This window comes from Periophthalmus magnuspinnatus, chromosome 13 (assembly GCF_009829125.3).
Source record: "Periophthalmus magnuspinnatus isolate fPerMag1 chromosome 13, fPerMag1.2.pri, whole genome shotgun sequence".
NCBI classification, from domain to species: Eukaryota; Metazoa; Chordata; class Actinopteri; order Gobiiformes; family Gobiidae; genus Periophthalmus; species Periophthalmus magnuspinnatus.
In genome coordinates this window covers 16258671-16271955 of record NC_047138.1, presented here as the reverse complement: position 1 = coordinate 16271955, position 13285 = coordinate 16258671, and the positions used below count along the sequence as shown (strand labels likewise).

Sequence of the window (13285 nt, the reverse complement as noted above, 5' to 3'; positions counted from 1 at the left end):
ATGAGTTTTCATGTTAAAACATGATACAGCTGATTGGGAATGTGATTGTGAATAAAAAAAACAACTTTGAAAACTTGAAAGGCTTTTAATGGTATGACTTCATTTTTTTATGAGTGCACATTTCTAACATTTTATACGCAATATTTTTAGCCCAAAATTTGTCAAGCCAGAAACTCCTATAAATGCAACCAAAGGCACAGTTTTAAAAAGGCCTGGATTGTACTAGAGCTGAGACAAAGACAACATCTTTGACATCTTTGTAAATATTACCATAATTCCTCAAAAATATTCTCATGATTTCCCTTTGGCATTGAATCACTACTCAAAATAAATAACCATGAGTTCTGTACAGATGTCATTGTCTGGATGCACTCCTTGATTAAGATGTAACAGTTAAATATGTGATTTTGAAAGCAAATGTTTAAATGCATAATTTAAAATTAAAGTACACTTTATTATCCCTGTAGAGAAATGTGTCCTCTGCATTTGACCCATCTTTCAGTGCTGCTGGGGTAACCATTCAGAAGGAAAGTGGACCTGTCTCTAGAATTTCAGCTATACTTGGTCAGGACTACTTTACTGGTGGAGAATTTATCAGGCTAGAGGAACAATGGATTCAAGTATGTGGTGACAATAATGATATAATTCATTATTCTCTTCATGGTGGAAGCTGAAAAGTGCATCATATTCACACAGCCGTTCCTTACATTGGAACAGTCTTTAATCTCTACATCTCCAAGCAGCAGGACTCTCGTCCTGCAGCTGCCTCATTTTCTTTCCAAGCCACATCCACCAGATTATACCAATCACAACGCACACCACAGACTCCACATAGTAGCCATCTAGCGTTGTAATACACACTCCACCATCCTGTGCGCACAACTGTGGATGGGATGTACAATTATTATTTGTGATCAATAAGTCATATTTAAAGTGGTCTTCTCACTTACCCCAGCAGCTTCTGACGAAGCACAGCTCTGTGCAGAGGCCCCTTGGCACTCCTTAGTGGTGAGTGGATCCACCAGCCACAGAGCCACAGTAGAAGGCCAGTTGCCTCCCAGATTAGTGACTGTGTTCAAGAGAGTCATATAGGTCCCACCTATAAGTGGATCACTTACTTTGGCATGGAAGGCCATGCAGGCTACATACATACTGTACACCGCCACCTAGTGAAATTATTTAAATGTTAAAATACTACTGAGAAATAGTGAACCATATAAATGAAGAAATTTTAATTCATATTACATTATGCATGATTAATTTAATGTTTTGCAAGTACTTTTAAGTCATGTCTTTCACCTTGGGGCCAAATTCACAATATACACTATACATACACCAGGATTTGTGCATATGCAATCAGGCCTAATAGACCTTGTGCAATCCCAAAACCAGGTGACAGAAGCCAAAAATACTCAACAAGTCAACATAAGTTTAACAGAATGGTCAAAAAGCATTACATTTATGTATGCATGTGCAGGGATGGCCAATTATATACAGGTGAAAGATCTACTATCCTATGTGATTTTGTCAGACTATGTACATTTGACAAAGGAAAATAGCAAACCTGATGCAGGGCGTAACTAAGAAGTATTACAGCATAGTAATAAACCGGAAATCCATTTTCATGTTTAACATTCGGCGTCCACCACACTAGCAGAGCGTACTCCAACCCAATGAGCAATCTGCAAGACCCCACACTTTTCAAAACTGTATGAAACATTAAGTAAATCCATAGATAATAGTGAGTTTGAAACAAACCTAAAAGGAAAAGCTTTGTAAAAGACATCCAGTGGCCGGGGGCCAGCTGTGTATTTACTGATGATAACTGGAAGCAAAATCTGCAGGGGCACCAAAGGAACAGCCAACAAGGCCAACTGCTCCTTAGGAACTCCTTCTTCAACCAGCTTTAGACCTGTCACTGCATCAGCTGCTGAGAAGCCAATCTGATACAAATAGAAGACATTTTGAAAATGATGGTTCTACTGCATTTCAAATTGAATAATTTGTCAATTGGAAAGTACCTTGGCTGTAAGAAGCAGGATGCAAAAGGTGAAGACAGTAGGCATTTTAATTATAGTGAAAAGTAACTTGTAGGTTTCCATGACACTCTGGGTTTCCTCCTTCACTCTTTTCTTCCCTTTGATGTGTCCATTTTCTCTTTTTAAAATGGCCACCAGTGTTGTGGACACCATGAATATCACACCCCAGAAAAACAGGAAATCTGCAAACAGAGAACATTAATACCTTTTTCTTACACCTGTTTCACTATAGTGCAAGTATACAATATCCATCTGACACACCTGATAAAGTGACAATGCCTGTGTCCTTAGGTTCTATCCTGAGATATTTGTTGCAGAAGTCAACAGACTCTAATGCCAAAAAGAGCACATTACCCAGGAAATAACCTGCTGTTTGGCCAACAGAGTTACAGGTGGACGCATATCCCACATTTTCCCTGGACAACATCGTCAGAGCCCAGCCATCAACAGCTATATCCTTAAAAATAAATAATGACAGAGATTTAAACATAAAGCTCATTATTGTGCTTCCAGTATAACGTTTTTTTCACATTCTATAAATACCTGTGTGGCAGCCAAAAAGGCTAGCATGAAGAACACTGATGTTAGTGTCACAATATCAGGTCCACCCTCTCTCTGCAGCAGTTCATTAACAGTAAATGATAGCCAGATCATGAAGATACCAAGAAGGTATTGTGTGGGCACCAGCCATGACTTTCTGTAGCAACGTGCAGAATTTGAGAATTGTAAAATGTCCATAGATAATAAATAAGAATAAATGTAAAATGCATTTACCTTCTACCAAACTTTTTAAAATAGAGTGCATCCACTAGAGGCGCCCAAAAAAGTTTTAGACTGAAAGGCCAAAAGACAAAACTAAAAAAGGCTTGGTCTTTATAACTAACATTTTTACCCTGTAGAATAAGTGGAATGCTACCAGCAAGTCCTAAAGGAATCCCCTGCAGTACATAAAGAAATAAAAGCAACAAAATATTTCCCATCTCTCCATGAACTCCATGTTGTGGTCTGGCACGCCTCCTGAAAGAGCTTTCAGAGTCTGATGATTTAATTAAACCATCTGAGTCTCCCTCCATCTCAGATTCAGAGGAGCTTATCTCCGTCCTGTCACTGTCCTTTAAGTTTTCAGACAGAAGTGAACCAGCCATCTTCCTCTGCCGCCCGTTCTTGCGAGTGAGAAGATCTGAGTGCTCCATGTTGACATCAGGCTCGGCGTGCCCTGCACCAATCTAGAGGCGAGAAGACAATGTTATAGCGACTGCTATTCATATAATTATATCTATATTGAAGTAACAGTTTTGTCCACAAAGTAATTTTGACAAATCATTCGGGAATAAAATATCCTGGTTTGAAAAAAAAAAACTCAATTAACCAATCATTTCAATTTATATCTGAGGAACATTCTCAAAGATAAAGCATTTCATGAGATGCCAGGGGACTTTGTGGCTTTGAAATGAGAAGCAGTAAGTGAAATACGCAAATAGGTGTCAGCAGACCGGTGCACTGCTAACAAGAGACACGGAAATCAGGATGATAACTTAAATTTACCTCAATCTTCACCAGCGTTTCATTTCGAACACTAGACATGATGAAAACATGCACAAGTAAAATCTCTAGATGATAGCATGCATACCTGGTGATGGTGATCGCAAACTAATCAACATGCCAATTCAACACAATCGAGTTAATCTAGAAATAAAAATCATGCTCATTTCCCACAACAACGTAAAATCGACCGATGATTTAAATGAGTAGAAATAAGGCAACAAACCCGAGAGAAAACAAAAGTAACCTGATTTAAAAGGTTACTTCATGAATCAACACAGAACAGTCCGGAAGTGTTTGTGTAGCGTCAAAACTAGTCCGACAGCTTCTAGCTGACGTGTCGCAACTACATTAACAGAGGTTCCGCTGTTCTCCTCACGAGTCACCCACGATGGCGTAATGGGCTTAATGGACTCCAAAATGATCTGGCCAAAGTCACGTGCTATTTAACTGGCATTCTTTTGAGTTTGTGACTGAAATAAAATGCTGTATTACAAGCATCTAAACAGCACGCATGAATGTAGGGTTCCTTAAGAGGTTGTGGGCATGGAAGTATATGATGCAAGAACAGTCACAAAGGATTCGTACTTATTATTTAGAAGAAGTATGAAAGTCGTTACACCTCTGCTAGATGAACTGCAGACAGACCGCTTGTCCTAGTTAAAGTCATGATGTATGCATTATGCAACTTTAGAGAAAGGGCTAATGAATAACCACATGCTTTTCTTTGTGGTGGCTGCATGTGATACTACTTTATTCCATGTGACAGCGGGATAAAGAGAGCTAACTAATGTTGATTATTTTAATATAAATATATATGGCATTTTATGAGAAACAGTGCGCTCTTTATGTGACTTTTTTCTTTTCTCTGCCGAGTTTTTTTCTTTCTTTTCTCGTAGGTTAAGATTATGTCCACAAGAGGACGCAATTACAATTACCTTTCACGTGATCCTCCCATGCATAATTGGAAAATTCTATCCCACTTAGGGTAATTATGCACGTGAACATCAGTCAATAAGACCACGTGAACCTGTGTCACCTACATTTATGTAGGTTTAAAAAGTTTGGAAAGACTTTCTAAATATGTTCTTTTTCTTTATTTTTTAATAACAAGGTATATTGCTAAGAATGTACAGTTTGAGTTCCTATGAGCCTACCTTTACTAAGAAAATTATGTAATAGTCGTGAATGCTGTGAATTTTGAACCCTAACTGTTACGATTCCTTTTGGCTTTCTTCTTTGTTGTTTTCCAAGAAGCATGCACTCTATTATTAAAAATAGGAATTAATATGTTATGTCAAATAAAAGTTGCTATAGGAAATGTGTAAAAGTTGACAGTTTCTTGCTCAGTAGTTTAGCTCTTTGTAAGACAAAACAGTAGCGTGTTAAAGAACACACAGTATTCTGTCACATACCTGTTACCTGAGAAGTTTGCACACTAGCAATATTGTACTTGGCTTATGCAATAGTACCATAAACTGCATCAAGTCAATTTTTCCAAATTTTGTAAAAAAAAAGAAAACAAAAAATAGGTTAATAGCCAGATTAGGTTAGGTCTAGGTCTTGAGGTTCTTATATATAGAACTCAATTATGAGTGCTAATTATGTTCATATTAGCCTTGGTGGCATTAAAGCCCGAAAACGACTTAAAGTAATGTGCTTTTAATGTAGGCAACTTTAATTTAAAACTAAACCTTGTAAGCTATTTGTAAATATGGTTCATAATTTATGTGGGCATACTGAAATAGCCGCAATGTGAGCTGATGGATTTATTCTTAGAATCCCATTGAAAGCAGGATTATAAACGACTTTCATTCCCTTAAAAATTCAGCATTTTGTCAGGTAGGAGAAGGGTAAGTTCCACCAAACTAAGGAGTCATGCAGCAGGAGGAGCCGTCTTCTTCACAGCAATTTTGTGATTCTGTGCTCCACCCCCTAAAGACAGTCGCATTTATGCACATGTTCGGAGGGTCAAAGTTTTTTTTTCCCCAAACAAGTGAGAGTACGCCAATTCAAGCCTAAAGAAGTGAGAGCACTCGCCTGCCTGTCCACTGAGTGTCCACACTGCATCGCTGCTCTTTCGCAACAGTAGTCGGCGTGCTGAGCCACAAGCGGACCATCACAGCTCTCTCTCCGGGACTCCGAGTGAGGCGCACGGAGAGCTCATTCCACAACACGTCAGTCCTCCATGGCTCTGTGCAACGGAGACAGCAAGGTCAGTGTAGAAAGGCGTACTCACAGGCACAACCCTGCTGTCGTCAGCTGGGTGACATTATGTTCCAAAGCCCGGGTATGGCTGGCATCCCCGGGTAAATGATGGCCTCTGTGTATCTCTGGAGAAAGTTGTGTTGCATGCAAGAGAGGCTCGGGCTGCCGAGGGAATGAGCACGGCGTAGTAAGCCTGTTGCAGTTTTACCGCCACACTAACATGCTGTTTGCATAAAGACACTTAAATCGGACAGTATTTTAGTTAAGCTGAAGTGAACAGAGAAATGTCGGACGTTGGTCTTAGATCACTCGGTTGTGTTCATCTCACGGGGACTGGCAATACCACCCTTTCCCCTTTACACCACCGCGTGGGTTTAGCTTAGCTCGGCTACATACGTGCTGCTAACAGCTAGCGCTGCGTACTACTGTTTACCTGGGAGCTAGCATGCTAATTTGCTGCTTTAAATGCTTAACGCTAGCTAGATTTGACCGGGCTGTCAAAACAAAAACAAAAAAAACAACACAGCGGATCATGTAAAACGGATTTAAAGTAAAATTAAAAGGCAGGTGTGTGATGTGATAAACTATGGGAAGTGTACCGGAGACTTGACTCGCGCCAATGTCACTTTTATTTGAGTTGATATATCTGAGAATGCTGTTAAATTCATCGAACCGGCCTGACATGAGACACTTCTAACCTCTTTTTAGTTGTGTCTGTTTCGTTCGTAGTTGTACTGTTCAATGCAGGATCCACGCCATTATTCCCTTTATGTAGACTGTTTTTGTTAAAGAATTACGACAGATGTCTCGCTCTGCCCAGGTGTTTTCGAGAGTTTCACGGCGGAAGTTTTCCACAACCCACGTGGGCTCTTGTTTCCACTTTTACATCCAATTCACATCTTCGTCATTGTTTGTTTTCTCTGTAACTTCCAACCAGTACTGAACTACTAAGCGTTATATCTGCGCGAATTTGACATAACCCCACTGATTGGATTGTAACCTGTGGGTTTCATGTGAATTTACTTAGTGACTGTGCGATTTGTAGTGACGCTCACATGACTTAATTGTGTTAGGGTTATTGCCTAATTTTTACACTAATTTCGAGATGCGTGACTGGAACACACATTACTGTCTGATACTGTGTTTTTTGTACAGCTGGAGATCAGCCCTGCCGAGCAAAATGGGTCATATGAGGGGGCTGTTGCGATCCTGGATGCAGGGGCCCAGTATGGAAAAGTCATTGACAGAAGGGTGCGAGAGCTGTGTGTCCGCTCAGAGATCCTCCCCTTAGAGACGCCAGCCTTTGCTCTGCGAGAGCAAGGCTACAGGTGACACATATCTTTACATTTTTATTATCTTGATCAGTGTTTATTTAAGTCTGCTGTATTTTAAAAATGTTGTCTTTTCTCAACTAGAGCTATTATAATATCAGGAGGGCCAGCCTCTGTTTATGCAGAAGATGCCCCCTGGTTTGACCCTGCCATATTCACCATTGGAAAACCTGTCTTGGGGATTTGCTATGGGATGCAGGTATATTTAAACTTTTTTCTTTATGACTTTGCTACTGTTTGGCAATTTTTCAATTGACATCAGCTGTATGAATATAAAATATATTTTTTCTATCATGTTTAGATAATCTTTTTAACTGCATGTATTTTTTTAATTTTTTTATTACAGATGCTGAATAAAGTCTTTGGTGGCTCGGTACATAAAAAAAGTGTGCGAGAGGATGGCGTGTTCAGTATTGGCTTGGATAATACCTGCTCTCTGTTTAGGTAATATTGAGAGTGTCACATGTTTCTTGTGCGCTCTTATAATAATAGCATTATTACATTCCTTTTATGGTAGTCTTTACCAGTTTGCAGTGGATATGTTTTGAACACCTGTATTTGTCTATCAGAGGCCTTCAGAAAGAGGAACTGGTTCTCCTCACGCATGGGGACAGTGTGGATAAAGTAGCTGATGGCTTTAAAGTGGTCGCCCAGTCTGGAAATATAATTGCTGGTGCGACAAAGAACATTTATTTGAATAATTTTTTTCTCTTTGATCTGTCAAAATATTTGATCCATCCTGCTTTTCCTCTGCCCGTCAGGTATTGCTAATGAACAGAAGAAGCTTTATGGGACACAGTTTCACCCAGAAGTAGACTTAACGGAGCGAGGCATGGTTATGTTGAGAAACTTCCTGTTTGACATTGCAGGATGCACAAATAATTTTACAGTGTTGAACCGTCAACAGGACTGCATCAGAGAGATTAGGGAAAAAGTAGGCACGTCAAAAGTTCTGGTAAGTAATTACTGTTGACTTTGAGTTGGGTATAATGGTGACTGTTAAGTTAAGGTTTATTTGCTTTTTTTCTCCAGATGCTTCTCAGTGGAGGGGTTGATTCAACGGTGTGCACAGCCCTTTTAAACAAAGCCCTGGACCAAGAACAAGTTATAGCTGTTCACATTGACAATGGTTTCATGAGAAAGAGAGAAAGTCAAAGTGTGGAAGAGGCCCTTACAAAACTTGGAATTAAACTCCGGGGTAATGAATTAACAAGTGGGATGAAACATTGAATTATAATAATTATAATTGTGACTGATGGATTGTTTTGCAGTGGTGAATGCAGCACATACCTTCTATAATGGAACAACCACCCTTCCTATCTCAGAAGAGGACAGAACACCAAGGAAGCGGATAAGCAAGACATTAAATATGACCACCAACCCAGAGGAGAAAAGAAAAATCATAGGAGACACATTTGTAAAGGTATTGCAAACATTGTTTTCAAATAAAACAGATAGTAGTAATGCCATTATTTTTTTGTAAATCTGTAGGTGGCAAATGAAGTTATAGGTGAGATGAATTTGAAGCCAGAGGAGGTCTTCCTGGCTCAGGGAACCTTAAGGCCTGACCTGATTGAGAGTGCCTCTCATTTGGCCAGTGGCAAGGCAGAGGTCATCAAAACACACCACAATGACACAGAGCTAGTCAGAAAACTCAGAGATGAGGTAAAGCAACCCTGCGTCACATGACATTGAAATGGGCATTTTATAATGCTCCAGAACTTAACTTGCAGTTCTGTTTTATTTTATTGTTGTTCTTTTATGATTAGGGAAAAGTAATTGAACCACTTAAAGATTTCCACAAAGATGAGGTCAGAGCTTTGGGAAGAGAGCTTGGCCTGCCAGAGGAAATCGTCTCTCGCCACCCTTTCCCTGGTAAGCATGGTATACACCTGACCTGTGTAATGCAACAATGGATCCTTGTTTAACCTTCGCCTACTATTATTTATGCGTCTCACATGTTAGCACCTTCACTTACTCTCTTGGCTATTGTTGAATTTGTCTTTTCTGCTTGCAGGTCCTGGACTGTCAATACGAGTGATCTGTGCAGAGGAGCCTTACATCTGCAAAGACTTTGCAGAAACAAACAATATTCTCAAAATTATCACAGACTTCTCTGCCAGTGTCAAAAAAGTAAGTATTTCTTCAGCATTGTATCATTAATGTTTTTCTTTGTCTTTTATGATATGGATATGCTTAAATAGCCATTATCCAGGATATACATATTAAAATACTTGACTGTCCTCTCTAGCCCCATGCCTTGCTTCAGAGAGTTAAGTCATGTATATCAGATGAAGAGGAGGAGAAACTAATGCAGATCACCAGCCTTCATTCACTCAATGCCTTCCTTTTGCCCATCAAAACTGTTGGTGTCCAGGTAATGTTTGCTTTTTGCCTGCGAAATGCTTGTCTCAGATTTGTTTACTTGACCAGTTTCCAGTGTCTGAATGACTTTAAGAGTGTGTGTTGGTTTAAAATAGTACAGAGTGATGTTTTCGTCTTCTCTGTGGTTAACCACAATGGCAATTTCACCCAACTCCACCCACAAACTCAAGCATGTCAATGTAACTCTGCTTTGTCTTGACTCTGGATCAGTAGCTGTAGGAGCTGAAGTCACAATCGTATGGTTACATACTGTTCTTCACCCAAACACTGGTGTCTGAGAGTGAGTGTACAGTGGGTGTGTTCTCGTTGCTTCCTGTCTTTTCCAGACGGTTAAATTTGGCCTTAACCTCAAACTATGAGTCAGGCAGTCAACAGCAAATGTCTTCACTGAGTTTGTAGCTGTGAAAGGCACACGGCTTGAAAGTTAAACCTACTTTGTTTCATATAAATTATTCTAATATGTGACTTGTTCCTCATCCAGGGTGATTGCAGATCGTACAGTTATGTATGTGGTGTCACAAGTAAAGAATCTCCACACTGGGAATCTCTCATGTTCCTGGCCAGACTGATCCCGCGCATGTGCCATAGCATCAACAGGTATAGATGTCATTCCAGTTTAAAGAATCTATTGGTGTGAAAATAGCCCTTGGTACATTTGTCTTTTCTGTCCAGAGTGGTGTATATTTTTGGGTCCCCTGTAAAGGAGCCTCCGACAGACATTACTCCCACCTTCCTGACCACAGGCGTTCTGAGCACGCTCAGACAGGCTGACTTTGTAGCTCACTCTATCCTCAGAGAGTCTGGTAAGTGTGGTCAAAGTCAGGTTTACTTATAAACTGCACTTAACAAGTGCCATCACTGCACAAGATATTTCATAATGCATACATATGTTGAAATAAATAAAACATTCAACTGTAATTTAAATTACAGTTGAATTACTCACCTGCATGTCAATCATTGATACTGGAACATTTAATATCACATCACATGACTGCGTAAGGCTAAGGACTAACTGCACCAAAACTGAGATGGAAAAGAGGGATTTTAGCTGTTTGCTTCACAAAATTGAATACACTCAAAAGGATAACGCAAAACTGGATACTTTGACACAATCGCAATTTAATAATCTGGTAACAAACTTTTATACACACACTTGCATCTGTTTTTAATTGTTTTATACAGACTTTGTATACTTGTTATAATTTGGTTTGTTTGTTTTTTTTCTTTGTATTGTATTTTAAACAGGGCGCCCATGAAAAAGAGAGCACAAGTGCTATCATTGAGTACCTTTGTATAAATAAAGATAAATAAATAAAATATAAATACATATAAAATAATGGTCATAAAAACCTATTTGCATAATGGCTCATCTTGTGATGATACATTTAAATGTTTTTCTCTTTATCAGACTACTCCAGAAAGATCAGCCAGATGCCGGTGATCTTGACTCCGCTGCACTTTGACCGCGACCCTCTACAGAAGCAGCCCTCCTGCCGGCGCTCTGTGGTGGTCCGCACCTTTATCACCAGCGACTTCATGACAGGAATTCCTGCCATGCCAGGCAGCCATATCCCAGAGGAGGTACCAGATGAAGACACAACCGATAGTCAAGGACAATTGCAATGTTATTGTAGCATACCCTTTCATGTGTCTTTGTTTTTTTGTTTTTTGTTTTTCCAGGTGGTTCTAAAAATGGTGAATGAAATCAAAAAGATCCCAGGGCATATCCAGAGTGATGTATGACCTGACGTCCAAACCTCCTGGCACCACAGAGTGGGAATAGTGTGTATGTTGACAGGAGAACACACACTTACACACAATTGTACACAACTACACACACAATGCACAAACACTCTCAGAGAAGGCATGCCCTTCTCTCCTGTCCTTCCTCTGTTTGTCCACTCCAACACATTCCCATGGAAGGGCAGATTGTACTGTGACAAAGACAAAGTCTACTCCTCTGACTTCACATCTTTTGGGTCTTAATGTTTTGCCAATAAGAATTGAATAATGTTAGTAATCGATAGTTGTCATTTTGATAAATGTATGACAATGAAGAATTTCTCTGAAACTGCTGCTTCTTTATGGTAATTTAATGAAAAAGCGAGCAGCTCCATGCTGTCTCCGTGGAGGTTCCTGAGAGTGGACTTTGATGTTGTGCCTCAGATTGTGAGATGTGTGATATATAAAAGCTTGTTATATTCAGTATAATGATTTTAAAATGGAACAACAGCAAGGTGTCATTCTTTGTTTTTTGTTTTTGTTTTGCGAGTATATGACAATGTTCTCAGCCTGAGACGATCCCCTCTGCCTGTATACTTTCTGTCCAGGGTAAGTAACCTGCACAGAAAATCCAATGCGACCAATTTCCATGAGGCTTCTTTTTGCCAACAGAATATGTTGTACTACGTTACTGAGCTCGGTGTACTCCTCTCCAACTTGAACTGAACAGTGTTGAAGACATGAGAGGCCCAGGTTCATATAGCTTCACCAAAAGTCAGTATGATGGCTCCATTTTAGATGTGCCTACTCATATTTTCTTTAAGAATTCTGTGGTCTAACTTTCCTGGAGATTCTCTTTATGCTGCAGTCTTTCACGAGGATGTACCAATGACAGATAATTACATTTAGATTTTGTAACGGCATTGTCTGTAAAACTTGTCATTTTGTTTGCTGCTGTTTTCAGTGCAGAGGCAATTTTGCACACCATTTAATTCTCTGCTTCTAAAAGCCAGGTCCCAAACAGAGTTCAGTGTGATGGTCAGGTAGTGGTCAGGTTGAAATGGCTGTTTGTTGCTTCAACACATTTTCACTGTGTTTTTCTCAAAGACATTACAGCTCCATGTTTCTGTTGTAAACGTTACAATGCACATCTTGACTACCACTCATCCTTCAGCCCTCTGTGAGTGCTCAGGTTTTTCTGAGCTTAAATACTGAAATACTTGTACAATTTTACATGTAATCTCATTCCATCACAATAGATTTGTGCTTGTCATCCCATATTCTACACATACCATTAATAGAGATAATGGCAAATTCAAACTGAATTATTTTCTAACATGTCTTAAGTGCTATTTATAGTGTTCTGCTTTTGTTCAGCCTTATTTGTGTATTTTGCCATCTTCATTGAAATCATTGGCTTGTCGATTACCTACAGTTTTTGTAGTTGTAATTTAACTGCAATATTGATAAGATTAAGTTATGCAATTAATGTGTTTTTCAAATTGGTTCTCCTTAGTAACGTGCCTCAAACCAAGCCACTGCATGCAGTTTCAACAACAGTGACATTTGTACAATAAAAAACTGAGCTTTAATAAAGATCTCCATGTTGAAATGTATTTTTGTCATTTTTTTGCATGTTGCAATGTTCTAATGTATGTATGTATATAGACACTTAGAGCCGACTCACTTTGCACCTGTAACTGACAAAACTGTCCAAGAGATTGTCACCAGTCTGAGTTCATCTACATGCTGCCTCGATGTGTTACCCACTAAATTTCTAAAGTCTGTGCTCAACAGTTTGCTGTCACTACTCACTCACATAGTTAATATGTCACTTCAATCTGGAACATTCCCAAGCGCTTTGAAAACTGCGGTTATCAAGCCTCTCCTAAAGAATAGCAGTCTTGATGCCACAATATTGAACAATTATCGACCGACCTCAAATCTGCCGTTTTTAGGCAAAGTCCTCGAAAAAGTTGTTTACCAACAGCTTATTAACTTCCTTGAAATGAACAACTCCTTTGATGTCTTCCAATCAGGTTTTAGACCCCATCACAG

General features: G+C 39.4%; 2 protein-coding genes across 3 annotated transcripts; one reads left to right on the top strand and one right to left on the bottom strand.

Annotated features, from left to right (window-relative positions):
• Positions 1-68: 68 nt before the first annotated feature.
• On the bottom strand, positions 69-3746 carry slc33a1 (solute carrier family 33 member 1). 2 transcript variants are annotated; one of them, XM_033977559.2, is made up of 9 exons: positions 3585-3638; positions 2814-3265; positions 2583-2736; positions 2301-2496; positions 2022-2221; positions 1759-1943; positions 1565-1682; positions 951-1166; positions 69-882 (listed from the first exon to the last, which is right to left on the bottom strand). In XM_033977559.2, the coding sequence occupies exons 1-9, from the start codon at positions 3621-3623 to the stop codon at positions 721-723; spliced, it is 1722 nt and encodes a 573-aa protein (XP_033833450.2). In that variant the 5' UTR covers positions 3624-3638; the 3' UTR covers positions 69-720. The 2 variants fall into 2 exon arrangements, with proteins under 2 accessions (XP_033833450.2, XP_055081761.1); XM_055225786.1 differs by lacking the exon at positions 3585-3638 and adding an exon at positions 3670-3746 and having other exon boundaries at positions 131-882.
• Positions 3747-5485: 1739 nt separating this feature from the next.
• On the top strand, positions 5486-12843 carry gmps (guanine monophosphate synthase). The gene is made up of 16 exons (XM_033977558.2): positions 5486-5796; positions 6945-7117; positions 7205-7319; positions 7467-7564; positions 7690-7793; positions 7882-8075; positions 8153-8318; positions 8392-8543; positions 8612-8785; positions 8890-8995; positions 9138-9253; positions 9372-9497; positions 9987-10102; positions 10178-10308; positions 10914-11086; positions 11186-12843. Exons 1-16 carry the CDS (start codon positions 5770-5772, stop codon positions 11246-11248), a joined length of 2034 nt encoding a protein of 677 aa, XP_033833449.1. The 5' UTR covers positions 5486-5769; the 3' UTR covers positions 11249-12843.
• Positions 12844-13285: the final 442 nt, after the last annotated feature.

Coding starts and splice junctions, on each gene's coding strand:
- slc33a1 (XM_033977559.2), bottom strand. CDS start 3,623: ATGTCTAGTGTTCGAAATGAAACGCTGGTGAAGATTGAG. Junction 1,167..1,564: donor TTAGTTACGCCCTGCATCAG/GTTTGCTATTTT, acceptor TAATTTCACTAG/GTGGCGGTGTACAGTATGTA. Junction 883..950: donor CTTCGTCAGAAGCTGCTGGG/GTAAGTGAGAAG, acceptor TCCCATCCACAG/TTGTGCGCACAGGATGGTGG.
- gmps (XM_033977558.2), top strand. CDS start 5,770: ATGGCTCTGTGCAACGGAGACAGCAAG. Junction 5,797..6,944: donor TGTGCAACGGAGACAGCAAG/GTCAGTGTAGAA, acceptor TTTTTTGTACAG/CTGGAGATCAGCCCTGCCGA. Junction 8,319..8,391: donor ACTTGGAATTAAACTCCGGG/GTAATGAATTAA, acceptor ATTGTTTTGCAG/TGGTGAATGCAGCACATACC.